The 20,941-nt window shown below is 38.4% G+C and overlaps 1 protein-coding gene across 3 annotated transcripts in view; it reads right to left on the minus strand.

The window, feature by feature from the left end:
* The window catches only part of TTBK2 (tau tubulin kinase 2), a 95,895-nt gene that overhangs the window by 66,445 nt on the left and 8,509 nt on the right, over nucleotides 1-20,941 (minus strand). For all 3 annotated transcript variants that reach the window (XM_064146567.1, XM_064146557.1, XM_064146548.1), the window contains exon 2: nucleotides 1,163-1,322. In XM_064146567.1, the coding sequence (XP_064002637.1) occupies nucleotides 1,163-1,231 (69 nt within the window). In that variant the 5' untranslated portion in view covers nucleotides 1,232-1,322. The remainder of the gene's footprint in view (nucleotides 1-1,162; nucleotides 1,323-20,941) is intronic.

Genomic DNA, 20,941 nt, shown 5'->3' on the forward strand with positions numbered 1-20,941 from the left:
TCTTTACATAACTTCCAGAATATTTAGCTTTTTCTTCCTAAACCAGTCAAAACAAATACTCTCATGCAATCATACTACAGAGCTGCCATTCTTCAATTGGGGAAAAAAAGAGCAGTATGCTGAGAGAGTTCCACAGGGAACAATTAGAAGTGCTACTGGTAATTCAGGGCAGTACCCTTTGCAACCAAAACATAAAAAGGTCAACTGGTTTATACCACATCATCTTTCTACATAAGGAATTCTGGAGTACTCTTCTGCTCCAGGAATCTAGCAAAAACTTCAATAATGAATAAGCCAGCAATTTCTAAGATTTGTGTGCTTTTTTTCCTTCCACTGGTGGAAATCCTAGGAAATCTTGAATTCAGAAGGAAGCATATCCATTTATGGCCTACTAAAACAGTTACCCAAAGTGATCTACTACGAATTGGAGTGTTTTTTTTTTCTCCTGTTGTTTTTTTGTTGTGTTGTTGTTGGTTTTGTTTTTTTTTTTTTTTGGGGGGGGGTGTTGTTTGCTTTTTAAATCTTAAAAAAAAACACAAGTAAACAAATGTTTTGTTCTGAGAAGGAACAATTAGAACTCAGACTGGTTTTCCCAGCAAAAATACTTTCCAATGCATACTACTCCCCTCTAGACATAAATCAAGAATATGAACACCAAAAGGGAACAGAGTTATTTTTGTTAAAGGCAATATTGTAGTATAATCAAATGGATGTAAAAATCAACCAGGAATGAATCTATGCTACAATATATAACAAACAAAAGTAACTGCTAAATGGAAAAGCAGAAAAGTCCTGAGATAGCTTCCTATAAGAAGTAACAAATCTCACAATCTGACTAGTTTCAAAAGGGTGCTTGAGTGATTTCTAAAGGATTTAATATGCTAACAGGATTCTTCCAGATGTGCTCTCAACAGGCACAAAGTCAGGATTTAGAAGCTTTCCTAGGTCCTTACCAGAAAAAAAACACACCTTAAATCCATATTGCTTCTTTTAAAAGGAGGATCAGAGAAAGAAATAGATTTGAAGTCCTCGCATCATTTAGCGTTAAGTATTAAGCAAAACACATCTCTCAACAGTTTTACAAAATACTTTAAAGCACAAACTACTACTTTTTTAAAATATGCTTTAATAGAGAAAAAGAACTGCAGGAAGGCATACTCACCACCTTCCATCTTTCTTTGACCAAGATTCCCACACTGAGGATGTCAGGCTGCTCCCCTCCTCCACTCATTGCAACCTCCTGAGGCAATGGAGCTGCTATGCAAAGTCTATGTTAGCAGAAACCATCCAGATCCCAGATGCGGCTTCCATTTAACCAGGGACTGCAGAAAGAGTAGAAGATGGTATCTCAGTCACTAACAGAACAGCATAAAACAGAGAAAAAGTTGTGTTTATTACCTAGCATCCTAACTAGATTTTGTATCTCTTAGTGACCCATGCTGGAATTCCAGGCAAATGACTTTCAGTAGAGAAAGAAATTCAAGTGCAATCTTCCTTATTTTTCAACCTGTTCTCTCTCAAACCTCCATGTCCAGTCTCAAAAGAGTACTGATGAATATATGTATTTTCAGAGTTATATTCTGCAGGCAGTTTCCTATTGCTGTAAGTCATAATTACATTTAATAACAACGACTTTAAAAGTCTAATAATTTACTATCTGGTTTAGACATAAGTAAATAATATAAATAAATAATAAGCATAAAGCAGTATTCAGAAAATTACAAAATAAAGAACAGAGACTTAAATTGGAACTTATTGCACTGCAAACACATTATTCCACATTTTATATTGTTTCAGATAGAAGGATTATTTATGATTAAATACATCTGAAGTAAAATTCAGTTGGTTCATGTGAAGGTACAAATAACCAAAGGGAAGAAGAAAACAAATTTGTCTTGAATAACTCTATGAGATGATTTTTCTGACTTTCTGGCATTAGGTGACCATCCCTAAATTGAATTTCATAGAGCAACGCAAAAATTTGTCTTTTGGAGATTAACCTGTCCAGACTGGTTCCCAACAACAACCAGTACAATCACTTAAAAGCTTATTTCAATTGTCTGAAGCTTTTCTAGAAGTGTGCCTGCTTGTCACACAGGTGTAACTATACAACTGTAGCTCTCTGTACAAACTCTCTTACCTAAAGATAAACACTCTTCAAAAGTGTATTTGATTTATTTCTGTCACCTACAAAATGGCATAAACTAAAAGTGAGTTCTTTTCCCCCTGGAATCAACGCAGAAAGAGTACACAAAATTGATTCAGTTATTCTGATTTAAATTAACAGTATGCCCTTCCATGGGAATAAATGCCAAGTTTACTACTTGAGATAAACTATGCTTTTTAAAAACTAATTCACTGCTTAAACAGTTTGCCTTTTAAGGCAGAGTTTTGTTTGACATGACAGTAACGATGGGTGGAAGGAGATGTCCATATTTTTTCATACTTATTTTTAATGTTTCTTTTATGCCCTTCTTGCTTTAATGGTAAATTCTGATATTTTAACCAACTCTACACAAAACAGACTCCTCTGAGAAAGAATTAATCTGGACTAGTTGAAGATCTAAATTTATTCCTAATTAGAGTGGATTACATCCCTGTAAAAATGAGTGCTCATTCAGAATATGTAGCCTCAATTGGTTTAATTCAAACAAATGAAGGGAAACCAAATTAAGATTGCATACTTTGAGTAGCAGCATCCACTCTGCAATTTAATCAAGTCAAACTAAACCAATTTAAATTCTACTGGTGCTGGTAAATTCTTCCTGCAGATAAGGTCAAATTTCTGAAGCTAATTCTAGTCATTTATGTGAACACCCTCACCATTACTAACCAATGACAGTAATTACTACCCTTTCTAACAGAATCATCCTAACAGTCAGGAACTAGGTAAGTCAAAGAGAAAATGAAATGGCATTAGCGAAAGAAAAAAAAAATCTACTTCTCAAATTATTTGCTTACAGTATGTACAGTGGTTTTTCCATTTGTCTCCCTTTCCACCACCTCCCCCTTACATACAAGTAGGCTGCGGTCTTAACTAAGTAGAAGTCTCAGTACAGGAGTAGACATACAAGAGTTTGGTTTTTTTTCTGACACTCATTTTAAAAAGAAGTAATTGAGGAAGTATTCATGTCATAGGAGCAAAACCTAAAATTGGCATGTGATTTTTGTTAAAGCTTTCAAATATGAGCAAAAGTCATCACCTGTAGGAAAAGCAGACAGTTTATCAAAGCAAAGATGTGACAGTCAGAAGTGGGTTTAGAGGGTTTTGTTAATACTGCTATGAGCCTACATCTGACACTTGACTTAATATTTCTCCTTAATCCATTTTAAATTGCAATTATCAGTCACAGCTCTGACAAACATTTCTGAGAGCTATTCATTTATGGATTCTTGAGCATATCAAGAGAGGAACAGCACAGAATGCAATGCTACAATGCATATATGCACAGATTTGTCCCATATTTTAAGAACCATCACAGAAGTATCAAATTAGTGTAGGTAACATCTGCATGGCCAGGGTAAGAAAATCTTCATTTATACACAATTCCTCAATTCTGTTCCAATACAACAATTCCTTGTTAAATGTCTTGCATCCTATATCAGTAGAAAGCAGTAAAATCACCAGTCACAAGTATTCAAAGCAGCAAAACCCCAAGACCCATTAAACTGTTTTGCAAGGGAGCTAAAAGTTCTTTCCTGAATCCTGAAGTTAAGGTCCCAAACAGCTCGTGAATTGCAAGCAGTATTTTACTTCAAAAATGAAAATTTTACAAAGATGTTGAGATTCATTTGGAGAATTCCATTTTCTTTGAGACACAAAATAAATCAGCAAAAGGCTTCACTCACAAATTTCAAGGTTAGAAAGCTTGAAACTTGCCTGAACCTTTACCTGATCAGGCCATAACTTCACCCCCCTCAATGTGCTAACAGCACACATTAGTATGTAAGAGATCAACTGATGAAGAGTCCTATCTTCGCTGGTAATGCACCAGTTCATCCATTCCTTCCCAATAAGCATGGCTTGCTTCGTTTCAAGGCTTAATTTGTCTAGTTTTACTTTCTTACCACTGGACTTGGTTAGTTTTGAAATTCAAATTCCATTCCTAGTAATTTCACTTCATTTCAGCACTTAAGCATATTTTTTTAAACCTCCTCTAAATTAATAAATTAAGATTTTCACTTTCCTTCCTATCCCACAGATCTTTTATGTGGTCCTTCTTTGAAAATCCTCTCCTCTCTCTGCATTACTCTTGTGGTATGGGCAATGACACAAAGCTGGACACTGACACTGAATTACACTCAATATTAAGATAATTTAATTTTTTATTTCTCTATGATAGCAAACTTATTTCCCTAACTTAAGTCTAAAGGTCTTTTATACTTTTTCTAAATTACAGCTCTATCAGATGCTTAGAAAAATCTCTATGCAGACACTGCTGCAAGAAAACAGCTTAAAGTCTTTATTTAAAGCTTTCTTTTACCAATTCAACAGATGACACCTTTAGTTTTACAGGTGGCAGTACAGTTATTTTCTGCACAACAAACACATCTTTATAATTCTCCTACAACCATTTTAATTGCAATATAGTTCATAAAATGTTCATTAAGTCATCAGTTTTCTTATCAGACCAGTTTTTCAGATCAGAGAAAACACATAAAATAACAGATTTGATAAATGCCTTGCTATTAAAGGGAATTAGCTCTCTGCCAAGCTTATTTACAAGTGACATGAAATAACCAAGACAACTCAATGAATACAGCCATTGCTCCATGTTCTTTGTTTGGTAACCCAGAGCATAACAAAAGAACACATAGAGGAGATTAGGTGTTTACATCCAGAATATAGTATGGTACAAACAGCACCCACTATTCTAAAACCTTCTATCCACTGAACTGCTTTTAATTACATATGGCCCCTGCAAAAGACTCCTCTGATCTACCCCAACCAACTATACTACAAGATGACAAGGAAACAACAGTGTAAAACTTCCAGCAAAACACAAGCCAGTTTTGCAAAAGCTGATTCTAGCTCAGCAAACAAAGACAATGATGTTATGTAATTTGTACATGTGTGTGTAATTTCCCTAATGACGGGCCTAAACTGAAGCCAATTTCTGCTTACCAAGCCTTTGTAGTTGTTGAAATCCAGATCTGAGGTTGAGAAAGTAGCACAACTAATTCTGGCTGAATGCAGCTACTGTACATTTCTGGATAGTGCAAGTAAGGACAGAAATTTACTTCTGCAGGGAGAAAAACATGTATGTACTGTTGTCTACTCTGTGGAATAGTATCCACCTTTTGCTCTTTGGAGCTGACGGTGCTTATTAGATCTACCCACTTTCAGTTCCTTGAAAAAACTTGTAAAAATAACTGTGACCAACTTTTGAGTAGAAGGAACAAAGATAAGTTAATAAGTCAGCAACATCAGAACAGAATATGTTCATCATAATTGTGGTCCACTTGCTTCAGCTAAGAAATGCGTTCAAACTGTAAATTCTAAGGGCAGAAACACAGGACGTCTGTCTGCTCAAACACCCAAACAGAAATCTATACTACACTTAGGATACACTGGAGTTCTGAAAATCATCATTCAGTATGTCAATGAGGAAACTAAATTTAAGACCTAATTTTTCAACTGTACTGGTTGTGAAGAAAATATTTTTTGAAAACACATAACCAGTGCTATTTTAGATTCTCCTATCTCAAGCTCTTGGGTGCCAAAATACTCATCACCGCTTGCAGATTCCAGGTGTGAAAAGCTCCCAACTGTCTTGTGTGCTATAGCCAAGAGCCTAGCTATCCTTCTGGCAACTTCTGCACTTAGAGCCACGTTGTTGTTACAAAAGTGATAATATTTTCTCAGCTTGAAGACAGAGTTTAAAATATAATGTTCAGTTTCAAGTTAACAGCATTATTTTGAAACCACATATTTCAAGTGAAAACACTACTTCCAGGTTGCAAGAGAACTCAGCACCAAAATGTTTTAAAACTCCCAAGAAGTAAGAGGAAGTTTATGGAAGGACTCTATAATCTCTTACTAAACCAACTGATACAGGTGGGAAAATCCTACATGTTTTAGGCAGACAAACTCCTCTTCGAGTCCAAAATAGACTGAGCAACTCAAATTAAGTGAACTTCAAACTTGAGAGGAGCTCCACTGAAGTAAATTCATTGTTTCTTGTCTAGATCAACTGAGATAAAAGGTACTGCATACCTTCTCATAAAGGGAAGTGGCTGGGTATGTGCATGACAGGGAGAGTCTATAGGGTTGTAGCTCCTATGGGAAACTCAGCACATAATTTATTACCCACCAAAATTCAGAAAGTTTTGGTCAGGTAGAATGAGCCATAAAAGGAAAAAAAGATAATGTAATGCATGTTATTTTTGCCATGGTTATTTTTTCATCTGAATGAGCTAATTTCCTGATTTTTTCTGTCAGACAATGTTACAAAGACTTATATCAGAACAAGAGAAAGAATGGAAGTTAGCTGGAGGGAAATGTTGGGTTACTGTGGTGCTTTCAACTCAAAACCAGATGTTGAACTACAACCTCAGGTGCAGAGCCTTTGACACTAATGTGGAAATCTCACACTTGGAGAGGTTAACTTCATTCTGAAGGACACTGCACTATTCTCAATTATTTTACACAAGTCAAAGTGAATTCCAAATCAAAAAGAGGTTTGTGAACCCTTATTAAGGACTCCAAAATTAATTTTAAGACCTTACAAATGTCACTTAAGCAGGAAAAATGAAGAAAAAAAAAAAGAAAAATTTAAGAAGGAAGAGAAAGGGGGGAAAAGGCTGTCTTAGATTAACTGTAACTGTTGTGGCATTTACAACAAGCCTAAATGGAACTAGAAGCAGGAATTTTGCTGTTAAAAGAATTTGGTTTACCTGTCATAAAAATAATCTTCAAAGAAACTAGTTATCTGATCACTTACATGAAGAGAAAGTATTTCTAAACACAGAATGGAAAGTTAGTTCTGCAGTTACCTACATTATACAGCATTACAGTAACTATTTTTCAAGATCCTTGTAAAATTCTCATTGCAGAAGACCTAAGTGATAGTGAAGTATGATTCTGAATACTGACAGACATGGCGAAGTGAAACCATTCATTTCTTTTAAACAGTGACAGTAATAAAATACCAAACTGCATATATCAGCAAAATGAAAATCTGTTTTCAGGTTTTTGAACTGTTTCAATAACCATTTATCTTCTTAGGACACATTTAGAAAATTAATATATTACCATCAACATCATTAGCTCATATACCAAGGAATAACATTAAATGATGCTTTAAGACACTCTAAACTATTGCCCTTTCCACTAGTACTATATATTTTATTAATTCATAAATCATTTTTTTCAGTAAGGAAAAACATTTATGCCAACCCCAGGCATGTGGCACACAAATACAGAAGGCAAGAAGACAAAGAATACACTGCTCTCAGTTCTCTCCAGGGCCTACACAACTTTTGGCAGTAAACACACAGTGATTTATAGAGAAGAGATGCCGCTAAGGACTGTGCACAAACAATTCAAGGGCATATGCGTAACTAACTCCTAATAACTTCTGAATACTTAATCCAGTCAAGTGAAGCTCAGGGTAAACTCTGAATATAAATGGGAATAACAAAGTAATCAGTAGAAGAACTTGGGTGAGATGACCAGAGAGATGTGCTGGTTTGAGGCTAACTGGAATATTTCACTGAGAGAAATTAAATCCTTAGCTGTGAGAAGAAACAAAACAAAAACACCAACAGTACCCTATACCACTCATTTTTCTTCTGAGAAATGCAACTAGTCAAGATATAGATAAGACACTCACTTCTCACACAGTTCTCAACTCTGTTCTGTTCCTTCTTTCTGGTGGTCTGGCCTCTGTGTAGTTGCCTCTGCCTTAACTCTTTAATCCAACCTAACCCTTTTTCCTCCAACCTCCTTGTCATCTTTTTGACATCTCACCTTAGATCTCTCCAGATTTATCACATGAGACATATGTGGGTTGATCTGGTTATTTCTGAAGGGAGGGAAACAGGTGAGGGGGGGGCCAAGGGGTTTGGGTCAGGAGCCCTCCTGGCAATCAGATCTTCTTGGAGAGGTAGTGTGTTTCTGCATTACTTTTAACTGTATATATATTTGTGTATATACATATGCTTGTAAATTGTACTAAGCTGTAAATATAGCTTCACTCCTTAACTTCAGACAGCTGAGACTAGTCTGGGTGATTTTCTTAAGTGTAGGGAGGCGGGTAACTCCCAAACTGTCACACACACTAATAGCAATATGCTGTCTGTGCTGATAGTGTTCAAACAATCAACAAGGCAGCCAGGCACAGGCAGCAGTCAGGCTGGCAGCTCACAAGACTATACTCACTGTTCTGTGTCCATGCTGCAGCACCAAGCATGATACGATATGGACCTCACTAACAAAAGCTGAGAATTCCCTTGGTATGGCAACTGATAAAGCACATCACAAAAACACAGTGAACAAGGCCTGACAGTTTGCCAAGATCAGGAGAAAAAGAGAGCAATAATCTTTTATAATCCTTAACGCCTTATCTCTCAGCATTCTTATCTGAAGGGCACACATCTAATTCTGCAGCAGTATTGTGATAGAGGATACTGGCCGTGCACACATAGGTATTCCATCTCCTTAAATACCTGAAGATAGTAGCTCTTCATTTTGCCAGTGTGTGAAATGAGGTCAGTAACTACTACAGCAAGCAAGATGACACTGAAAGAGCCTAGCTGACAAGGAGATGAATTCTGAGTGAGTCCATAAAGTGCAGGAGGTCTGCCAAACTCTGACAGGCTTTAATCTCCTCAATGAGGGGAACATACAGACAGCCTGCCACACAACGCAGCAACCCCCAAAAGAGTTGAGGAGGAAAGACACACCACCATATTATATATAGTTTATGCAGGAGACACCTCAGTATATTCAAGGAGGATTGTACTTTCCAGCAGTAGGTCAACAGTGCTAGAGAAACCATGCAAAATAAGCAGACCAAAAACCAGAGACCCTGTGCTGACTCATATGCCAAGACCATTTCAGCACTAGCAGCAGGCAAGACAGCCACGTTAAGTGAGCCATTATGAACTGCTGTGAGAGGTGGGAAATTACTTGGTGCTAAGAGAAGGCGGCACTAAGGCAGCTAAAACAAACCTATAACAAGCTATCCCCAGCAGAACAGCACAAGCTATTACTTTATCTTCAGATTGAGCTGCCTTTAGAGTTCACTACAGTGCCAGAATCGATCTTGTTCACAGGATATTGCACAGGGGCTCAGGCAATACTGGATCTAGAAGCACAACCCACTAACACAAAGGAGATGGGTAGCTCATTTAGGACTGCCTGACTAATCTGTCTCTAAAAAAGATTTGTGCTGGGAATTTTCAAATTTGAGAGTTGCCCTGCATGGAAAAAGGCCGTGGAGTCCTGTTTGGCAGCAAGTTCTGCACAGGCCTGCAATGTGCCCTTGTGGCCAAGAGAGCCCATGGCATCCTGGGATGCACTGGGAAAAGTGTGCCCGGCAGGTTTAGGGAGGTTCTTCTCCCCTCTGCTCTGCCCTAGGGAGACCACACCTGGAATACTGTGTCAAATTTTGGGCTCTCCAGGTCAAGAGAGACAGGGACCTGCTGGAAAGAGTCCAGCAGAGAGCCACGAGGATGACTGGGGGACTTAAGCATCTCCCCTATGAAGACAGACTGAGAAACGTGGGGCTTTTTACTCTGGAGAAGAGAAAGCTGAGAGGAGATCTGATCAATATATACAAATATCTGAGGGGTGGGTGTCAAGTGGATGAGGCCAATCTCTTTTCAGTGGTCAGCAGCAATAAGACAAGGAGCAACAGCTACAAACTGGAACATAGAAGGTCTCACCTCAACACGACAAGAAACTTTGTTACAGTGAGGGTGACAGAGCCCTGGAACAGGCTACCCAGACAGGTTGTGGAGTCTCCTTCTCTGGAGACTTTCAAAATCTGCCTGTATGCATTCTTGTGTGAACTACTCCAGAGGATCCTGCCTTGTCAGGGAGGTTGGACTTGATGATCTCTGCACATCCCTTCCAACCTCTAAAGTTCTGTGATTCTGTTTGTGTGTTAGAGTCAACATGACTTGCTTTGTAGCCATAGCTGAAGGCATATTCAAGCAGCAGTGACTGAAACTTCAGCTTTTCTTTGGAGGTTCTTCAAGGCTTGAAAAAGGGAGACAGGTATCAAGAAACTGAAATGGAACTTCTTCAAAGGCATTTAAAGTTGGGTCAAATCCAAAATGATCAATTTAACTTACAGCAGGGAAAAAAAAAAAAAGGTTAGACAGCAGAAATGTAGATAGCATGGGCAGCTGAACACAGGAGCAGACAGGCTGCATCAGATCAAAGATCTGCCTAGACCAATCTTCCGTCTCTAACTATTGCCAGCAGCAGACAGCTAGGGAAGGACAAAAGGACACAGAACACAAATAATCACACTTTCCCATAATATTTTTTGAGGCTATCGTGAGCTAGGACACAAAAAAACTCAGAGCTAAAGACAGAATTGAAGAATCTCCAACCCTGAGTTCATCAGATCTTTTCTGAACGCACAAAAGCTTTTGGCATCCGGAACTCTCTACTGCAAGTAAATCATAATTCTATGCTGTGGGAAGAAGCATGTCTTTTTTCCTATTTGTCTTCTGTAATTACATTTGAGGTTCACTAATGCTTGCACCAGAAAGTTGAGTTTAGAGTTGCTTCCTGTTCAGGTCCTAGTCCTACGCAAGGAATACACTGCTACAATAATGTCCCCTCATTTACCTCTTCACCTATTTAGTCTTTCGCTGATTGACATCACTACCCATCTACTATATCTCCTCTGAGAAGTGGAGACCAGCACTGTCACTGGGCGTTGATCTGTTATTTTCAGACAACCTGCAAGACCCCATTCCAGAGAAGCAAGGTCATCACTGTGTAAATTTAGAAATAACTTTTCCTTACACAGAATGGTCTCAAAAGGTCATCCAGGCCAAACTCCTGTGCAGTAAGCAGGGGCATCTTCAACTAGATCATGTCACCCAGAGCCCTGTCAAGCCTCATCTTGACTATCTCCTGGGTCAGGGCCTCAACTGCCTCTCCCTTGGCAAACCATGCCAATGTTCCATCATTCCCATGATTAAGAACTTGTTTCTAATATCCAATCTAAATTTGCTCTTCTCTAGTTTGAAGCCATTGCACATCATCCTATCACTGCAGGCTTTTGCAAACAGTCTCGCTCCATCTTTCCTGTTGGCCCCCTTCAGGTAGTGGAAGGTCGCCATTAGGTCTCCCCAGAGCCTTCTCTTCTCCAGGCTGAACAACCCCTGCTCCCTCAGCCTGTCTTCACAGCAGAGGTGTCCAACCCCTTGATCATTGTCATGGTCCTCCTCTGGATCTGCTCCATCAGGTCCATGTCCTTCCTGTATTGAGCACTCCAAGCTGCACTGATTTACAATAATTTTCCCATGAAGCTGCAAGATCTTTCTCCAGCTCTTTTCTGTCTTTACTAATTTTAACATCCTTATGCCACCAGACTTTGCAACTTCAGTATTCGCATCTTTTCTAGATCATCTGTGAATACACAGTACAGCAGAGCTAGCTACACTTTATGGGCTGATCAGTAATCAAGCTCAATATTTACATTTTTATCCTAGTTCCATTAAAACAAACAAACAAAGCAACCAAGCAAACCTTTTGCAAAAATTATTCACAAAGAAAACCTGACTCATGATCTTCCATCTGGATCATTAATGGGTTTGCTTTCAAATTTGAAATGCATTCATCAGATATCTAAGTATGATTCTTCATCACAGTATCATTATTCAGCATGTGACAAAACTATGTTCACATTTTTTAGTGATACTGCCTGACTGTTGTCTTCCACTTCTGCAAACCAAGCATTTTCTCTAGTACAGGGACAGTAGGAAGCAAAACATAAAATATCAATTAAGACTTGAAAAAGGTCAAAAGAAAGCCAACGTGAGTGAATAGCAGATTAAGACAATTTCTAAGCAGCAAAACAGCAAATAGTAGAAGAAATGGTAAATTACAACAAGTGCAGAGGTACAACAAGGATAAAGAAAAATAGATCAAGGAAGAAAACTGAAGTACATTTAAAGTAATAGTATTTTTTTCCTTCAAATAATGGGAATATAAAGCTTGCTAGAGAATATGTAGATCAGGGCATAAGAAGTCTAGTGAAAGAAGGTAAGACTGCTGCAAGAGAAGCTTGATTATTTTTCTATCTGTGTTGATAGTGGAAAATAAGACAAAAGATTGAGAAAGAAACATTTCTTTCTGAAATACATCACAAAATCTGCCTCAAATTGAAGTGACTGAAAAAATGATGAAGGAATAAGTAAAACAAAGTTGAAAGCAATGTGATCAGTGTCAGATGTTATTTAGCTGGGTTTAAAAGAAAGTTAAGAAATGAACAGCTTATCTATTTATGATGGTACATTTACACCACTTCCTCACGCTTGGCACATAACAATCACAGCACGGCAAATAAAGTGTTAGCTTTTAAAAAAGGTTACATGGGACATCCAATAAGCTTCAGGCCTGGAAATTCAGTATTTGTACCCAGCAAATTAATAGAATCTGTAATGATGGACAGAATTACTCAACACTTGGATAAAACTGGGGATAGCTGAGAAGATAATATGGATTTGACAGAACAAAGTACCATCTTCCAAATCTCAAGAGTTCTTAAAAAAGATACAGTCACATGGGGAAGAGTGACCCAAATAAAGTCAAGTTGTATTCCTAAAGAGTATTTGACAAAGTCTTTTAAAAGAAACTAAACAGCCATGGCATAAGAGGACAACTCCTCTACACACGAAAAAATAACTGGCTGAAAGGCAGAAAACAGAACAACCATGTCATAGAGTGGGAAGAGGCTACAAGCAGAGCTCTGCAAGGAGCAGGACAACTGTGCAGTTCAAAGCGAACAGGATAAGAACTCAGATGACTCCTAAGTTGACCAAGAAAAATATGATTGGGTTTTAACAACAAATAAAGAAAAGATGTTACAACTGTGAGAAACTGCTGGGTGACTTCACAGTAGAATCATAGAATCAACCAGGTTGGAAGAGACCTCCAAGATCATCCAGTCCAACCTATCACCCAGCCCTATCCAGTCGAGCACTAAAATGGTAGGTGAGCTACTGAGGAGGTAAAACTATGTATGTCAGAAAAAGAATCCCAGCCTCATTCAGAGCATGAGAAATTATTAGCAATTGAGAATAAAATCTTGGCAATATGATATACAGTCACAAAACATGGCAACTCAGTGTTAAAGTAGCAGTCAAAAACAATCAAATGTTAAGAATCAGACAAGCAGATGAACATGAGAAGATAATGTTTATGTATGTCCACAGTTCACTGGTACCTTGAGTGCTGTATGCAATTTTAGGCCTTCCTGTTTTCACAGATGAAAAAAAAAAAAAAAGGCAAAAAGCCCAAGATAATCACAGATACAGACTAACTGCCACATGAAGAAATGAATAACCATTTTTTTCCAAGATATGATGGGAAGTATAGAGGGACCTACAAAATCATGAGAGGCATGGAGAGGTTGGCTAGGAATCAACTATTCATTATCTCATTCAATACAAGAATTGTTCTATTTAGTGTAATTTACTATCAACAGAGGTCAGCAGGCTCAGAAAAAATAACAAGACAATTCTTCATGGATTAACAGTTCACCTCTGCAACTTCTTGCCAACAGATACTGTGAATGATAAAGGTTTACAATGGCTGAAAAAGACATTGGACAAATGCATGGAAAACTATCAGGGGTTAATGCAAATACCTATCAAGCATATTCAGCTCAGAAAGTCTCTTAATAGAAAATGGAAAAGTACTATAGGAAAGTATCACATGTATTTTCCCTGCTCTTGTACATTTCCTTCCAACCAGTAATGACCAGTGTTGAGCACAGACCTTCAGTCTGCTCCAGAGTTTTACATTCATACATTATGTTTGGGAAGGTGGAGAGAGAACAGAGAACTTCTGCTCTCTGTAACACCATAAATTCAAATTACCTGATGAGCTGCGATCTGAAGTAAATTCTGGTGCATAATCTTTTTTCAGTGACTTATAAGAAGTTCCAACCCTAGAACTGTTGACCTCCTGTTGTGGGGATGACAACAGAAAGCAAACCATTTCAACTCAAACTCTTTTTAGTGGCACTTCTGTGAGGCTGTTGTTTCATAGAAGATATATATGTGTATGCAAGCAACATACAATTTGTTCAATTATTTTGACTTCCATTTTCCACATGTTATTCCTTCCATTTTGTGCTGGGTTTTGTGTCTAGTCTCAGTGTCTCTATTTCTAGTACTCCTCCAATCAACTGGCCTATTTCCTGCTCCCTCCAGCACCAGGGTTCTCATTCAAATGCATGTTTTCAGATACAAATTAAAAACCACTATTTGCCATTGACATTACAAGTTCAAATTCTACCTCTAACAAAGGTGCATCAAGCTATCCTGTGAACAGCAATTAAATTATGTTGATTAAATAATTTACAGCTACAGCACAGGACTGCTACTTCCATGATTATCTGCTCATCTGTTTTAACTTGCAATTGAAGTGAAACACTCCTTTTTAAATTTTATCATTATATACTGCAAGTTTGTGATCCTGTTAAGTGGTAAAATTAGAAACATAGTCCTCAGCAGAAGTATCAAATCTATTAAAATATGTATTTTTTAAAGTACAGACTAATAACCCTTTTAAAAATTAGTTTCCATGTATCTTTTATGAAATGTTAACTTACATAAAAAGATGAAAGGGAACATGACTTGGGGCAGTTACATTGTAGTGTGGGATTTGAAGCAATTTTAAACATAGCTGAGATCAAACTATTCGTAGGCTGTTAAATACATCTCTGCTTTGGTGACCATTCATGTTCATTATGTTTTAATGGTTATGACCACATTTACTGAAAAAAACAAACAAAACAAACAAACAAAAAAACCCACCAACCAAACAACTTGGGTTATTCATAAGATGTGCTACTGCAGGAAAAGACTTAACAAACATTAAAATATGCAATGTTATCAAAACTGCTTAACATCATATAATCATACTCAAATGATATCACAGCTAAGTACTTGTACTTCAATGACAACAGCTCTTTTAGTAAAAAAACAAATCAGCTTAGAAAATGCATTTAACTTTTTTTCCTATTTATGTTGCACTCACAATTCACACCACGTGACAGGTTCTGGTTCAGATTTTGGCAGCAGACATAGTTTTTTAAAACTTTCTAAAGCTGGAGATTCATGACACAAAACAGACTGGCATCACTGAGTCCACAGATGCATATCGTTTTTGCTAAGTCTACTCCATCAACAGAATTGCAGAAATATATCCTCAGCTCTTGTAAACCTCAGAGCAGCCTGCCACAAGGCCTCAGCCATTCATTCTCTGAATAAGCCATAGTCTGTTCATCTCAAGTCCCTATCATTCTCCTCACATCTCTCTGGACTTAACCTAATCCACTGTCTCAAGATCACTGCAGCCAAGGTTGCCATCAGTCTTCACGTGTGTGACCAGCTCTTGATTCCTGAATAACAGTTCCAGCAGTGCACTTCCCCCAGTTAATTCATCCAGCACATCCTTACTATTCCAGACTACTCAACAAACCAGATTAAGGAATACATCATTCAACTCTTTCAGAAAAGCTTTGTTTTAAGCTAGGTCGGTTCCCTGATCCAACTCACTAGGTGGCAATACAAGTCCTTCTACCAGGAGAGAGAGGTAGAAATGTTTTCACAGTGACAATGTCAGTTTCAAGCATTTATGCATATATATGAAATAATGCATAGCTCACATTATCTTGGCTGGAATCAATAATTTATTTTTCTCCTCTCCAGCCTAGCTAAAAGCCCTGCTTTAGGCAATGCAGTCTAATAAATTGTTTGTCCCCAAGACAGAAGTTATGCCAAAATACTGCCGCAGAAAAAAAATAATTAAAAAATACATTAAAAATATAAAGGCTTTGCCTTCTGTTAAATCACAATCATGTCCTTCAACAAGGACAAGTGTAAGGTCTTGCAACTGGGAAAACATAAGCCAGGAGTGGAGCACAGGCTTGGATCTACCCAGCTGGGGAGCAGCTTTGTGGAAAGAGACCTGGACGTCCTGGTGGACAACAAGCTTGATATGAGTGAACAGTGTGCTGCTGTGGCAAACAAATCCAACAGGATGCTGGGTTGCATCAACAAGGGCATCACCAACAGAGATAAAGATATCATTATCCCACTCTAGTCAATGGTTTTCAGGCCACACCTGGAATGCTACATCCAGTTTTGGTCTTCACTATACAGAAAAGATGTGGACATACTAGAGAAGGTCACAATCACAATCAAGTCTTCTGTTTTGAAAGTTCCTCACCTACTTCTCACTCACCCAATGATTCTTTCTCAATAGGTCTAAACAGACAGCATGAAGTCTCACACCTGCAAAGAACTGAGCTAGTAGAACTAGCTAGTAGCGGTGATCACAGCCAAGTGAAGCTCCAAAACTATAAGGATTATGGATGATTGTCTTATCCATGACCTCATACATTAGTTATTGTTTTTCCATTACTTTATCCTACAGATGCCAAAAGAAGTCATGACAACTGTACTCACACCAACCCTAAAAAGACAATTCCATTACCTTTACTGTTACTACGTTTCCATGTATGTGTTACACAACTTCAGAACTACAAAATATATACTATAGTTGATTGATCAAAGATACTGATTAGACAAGGGATGGGTTTGCTCCCCCCCCCTTGTATCTGGCTTCAGAAAAAAATACTTGTAAATGCCTCTAATCATTACATTTGAATAATTCTATAGCTTAGCTGCAGAGACACAACACATTAATATACATCCCCTTACCCAAAGACTATCTTTCTCTTAATAATGCCGGTACTGGCATCCAGGGTCAGATTTCTAACAAAGGAAATTCACAGAACGCATTTGAACTCACTGACAATCGCATACAGCAGTTTGCTACAGCCTGAATGGAAAGTTTCATCTAAAAATTGGTTGTTACCTCTGGCAGTACAAAAATACTTGACAGTGATTCTTATACAGGTGACAGGATAAAAATTCTAACCTGCTGCAAGTCTGAGCATCAAGAAGCAAGGTTATAAACAGTCACAACAACTATGATTTTCATATCAGCTTTGAGTTACCTCAGGGAAATTTCAATATGGTGTCTAATTTAGCCTCCCATGCCTCTCCATCCCCAACCTCCCCAAAGGAAAAAACAGTGAAAAATAAAAATAATCTCTGTCATGAACACCCACAAACAATTGCTGTAAAGCAACTGAGAGGACATAACTGTCCTTCCACAAATAAATTACAACACACAACTGAGGAAAAATGGAAGAATTCTTGTAACTGATGCCACTTGATACAATACTCACACTCATTAACATTCTTTTCACTTTCATAAACAGCTTTTCTTGGAGTACCTGCACACAAGAAAGAAGGACACAAAGACTTCTGCATTGTTTGTTAGAGATCACACACCTTCCCTGACACAGAACCTCCTCCCACTAGAGGACTATGCTTTTACTACGTTGTTAAATATTTAAAGCCCTGCAAGACCCTACAGCACAGGAAAAAAAAACAGGGTAGGAGTACACTTTTAATCCATTTGTTGGTCATTATGATGTTGTAGAGTCTGATACAAGAACAACATGTCCCTGGAAGGCTTGAGCTGAAGCAGCAGGTGATAGGAGGAGTAACAAGCGAAAGGATTCAAGTTGCACACATATTTTCCAGAAATGTTTCCGAAGCATTGAAGGCTGCAGTACTATACTGTAAAACCAGTTTTGCATTTGCTCCAGTCTGGTAGCTGGTAACAGGAGTGCCGTAACTACCAACAATTATTCAGTAAGAATTTTAAAGCAGAGAAAGCAAAAAAAGGCTGTGAGATGTTTACACCTTTCTATTAAAGTGTTTTTATTACTTTTCTCTCTCTGTGTGAAATAAAATTATCATGGATATGGGGATACAAAAGAAATAAAGTAAAATTATAAAAACGTGCTATTGGCTTAGAACAATTTATAGAAACTTTTTCCATCACCGCATTTGAAGACCATACAATCTGATTCACACACACAAAGTCTGAACAATAAACTAATCCTCTGGATTTTGCCTTTTTAAAATACATCTACAGTTGGCTCAGTCACGTTCTCTTACTTCTGATTTTTGGTCTAACCTGTGCACTATTGCTTTGAACTGCACCAAAGAGAGACCTCTAGAAATTCAGGCTCTTTCCTCAGAGCCATGGAACCCTCAAAGCAGAAGGGCATCCAAAACTCACATCAGGAAATGCCTGAGGAAGAGGAATTAGGAAAAGGGGAGAAAGAGGACAATGACAGATGTTCAAAACACTTTCTAGCATAGTGGTATTATTTCATCTTGCTTCCCTCCCAGTCCTTGTTACTCCTTCCTCATAATTGCTCATGAGAATACCAAAGCTCAGTAGCTTCTGCTCTGCACCAAGACTCTGACATGTATCTCACACAGTATCACACAGTATCACACAGTATCATCAGGGTTGGAAGAGACCTCACAGATCATCAAGTCCAACCCTTTACCACACAGCTCAAGGCTAGACCATGGCACCAAGTGCCACGTCCAACCTTGCCTTGAAGTGCCCCAGGGATGGCGACTCCACCACCTCCCCGGGCAGCCCATTCCAGTGTCCAATGACTCTCTCAGTGAAGAACTTTCTCCTCACCTCAAGCCTAAATCTCCCCTGGCGCAGCCTGAGGCTGTGTCCTCTCGTTCTGGTGCTGGCCACCTGAGAGAAGAGAGCAACCTCCTCCTGGCCACAACCACCCCTCAGGTAGTTGTAGACAGCAATAAGGTCACCCCTGAGCCTCCTCTTCTCCAGGCTAAACAATCCCAGCTCCCTCAGCCTCTCCTCATAGGGCTTGTGCTCAAGTCCTCTCACCAGCCTCGTTGCCCTTCTCTGGACACGCTCAAGCATCTCAACGTCCCTTTTAAACTGGGGGACCCAGAACTGAACACAATACTCAAGGTGTGGTCTAACCAGTGCAGAGTACAGGGGCAGAATGACCTCCCTGCAACAAAGCAGAAATTAATGCAAGAAATCAGAAATGTAGCATTATTTAAAATAGTGTTATACCTTCGTACTTTGTAATAAAACATACTATGGAACATATTTTTTTGTACACACACACACATATCACACTATATACATATACAATGACATTATTTACATGTGTACATTACACATACATTATTATATTTTTATCAGGAATACAGAACTTCGTAATTGTAACAGTGAGGATGTGCATTTTTAACAACTTAGAGAAAATGGCAGCAAATTTGGCAGTGTAGCTACATATGCAAGCAGTGAATGCACTCTAATGCTTAATAAATGGGGTATCTGTAAAAGGGAATTACTAAAATAATGGGGGCTGTGTTTAATAATAATTAAAACTGGTGCTATTGCTGCTTAGCTTTAAAACATAAGAAAATAAAGAGTGCTTTGGAGAAGACAACAATATAAGAATCAGTGGGACACTGAGGAAAAGAGGTAACCATTATTTATAATAAACTGGAAGTTGCATATAGATGTGTTATTTTCCAGGGCCATCTTCAGAGGCTGTTTTTGAGGGCTCTCTTGAGACTAGAGCTGAGCTGACATAACAGGCATTTTGGGAAAACTGTTATTCTACAGACAGATTAATGTTTTTGCCCTTACACACTATCTGAAAGTTCACTGTGACGCACAGCGATTGCACAGCGATTGTTTCACTTCACAGAGAAACCTTATGGAACTGCACTGGAAAAGCTTATCTCTCATGCTTGAGGATGGTACAGACACATTTGGTGTAATCTGGATGACAGACAATCTGCTTCTGATGATGTTTAGCATGACTAGGGGCTATTAAAAAGCCAGAAGCTGCGGTTCTGGGAAAGCTTTTTCCACAGAAGAGTTTTCTTCCTGTATAGGTAGCCATGCATAAAGATTTTCAGTGCAAGTCCTAGGGTATAACGGCAAATGAAAACATGATGCTATTAGTCAGTGGTAGCCTCCTCTTTGCAAGGCAGTCATTAACTACTTGCCCAGTGTCTGGGTGGCTCTCAGAAAGGTGGTACTCTGTCTGTATCAGGGCCCAGGTCAGGGCACTGAGGCCAGCAAGAGCCAGTAGACATCATCAGGCCAACACCCCCAGCACAGACAGATAGCTGAGGAGAGCTGGGTGAACATCCCAGGTGCAGCAAAGCTGGACCAGACACTCAGAAAGGTCAGGGAGACTACTGAGGTGATGATGGATCTTCTATTCCCAAGATAAATATTAAACAGGCACTACCAAGTTCGAGGGGTTGAGCAGAATGCATTTCAATAACCTTTATTAGTAGGAATTTTGTGATTGATCATTCCTGAAACACAGACAACTCCGGAAAACAGTTAGTTTATGCTAATGTTTGGAAAGGATAAATCAAATTATTTTACAAACTATGGACCATGCACTTGATATTCATTGCAGGCAAATGAGAGGACTTGAGTATTAAAGAAATAAAGGAAGACAATACAACTAAGTTGTCCTTCTTGTTAAAGTAACACTTTAAGATGAGATTACAAGTTTGGCCTATAAAGGTAAATATCATTCCAGCACTTAAACCTCTGTAAGTTTGTACCACACAGCATAGATTGGTTTTAAGAAACTAAAGCATCAGAAAACCAGTAGATGATGTATTAAATAAAGGTCCCAAAACACAAACCTAAGTTAACTGAATTAACATTTCTCTAATTAGTCCCATAAGAATCAATTCCTGACTTTATACTGCAACATTTTTTACTAGGAAAAAAATAAAAAGGTCTGCAGTTGACACTGAGATGAGAAAATAGTATACAGCAAACAGC

This window comes from Pogoniulus pusillus, chromosome 1 (assembly GCF_015220805.1).
Source record: "Pogoniulus pusillus isolate bPogPus1 chromosome 1, bPogPus1.pri, whole genome shotgun sequence".
Lineage (NCBI taxonomy): Eukaryota > Metazoa > Chordata > Aves > Piciformes > Lybiidae > Pogoniulus > Pogoniulus pusillus.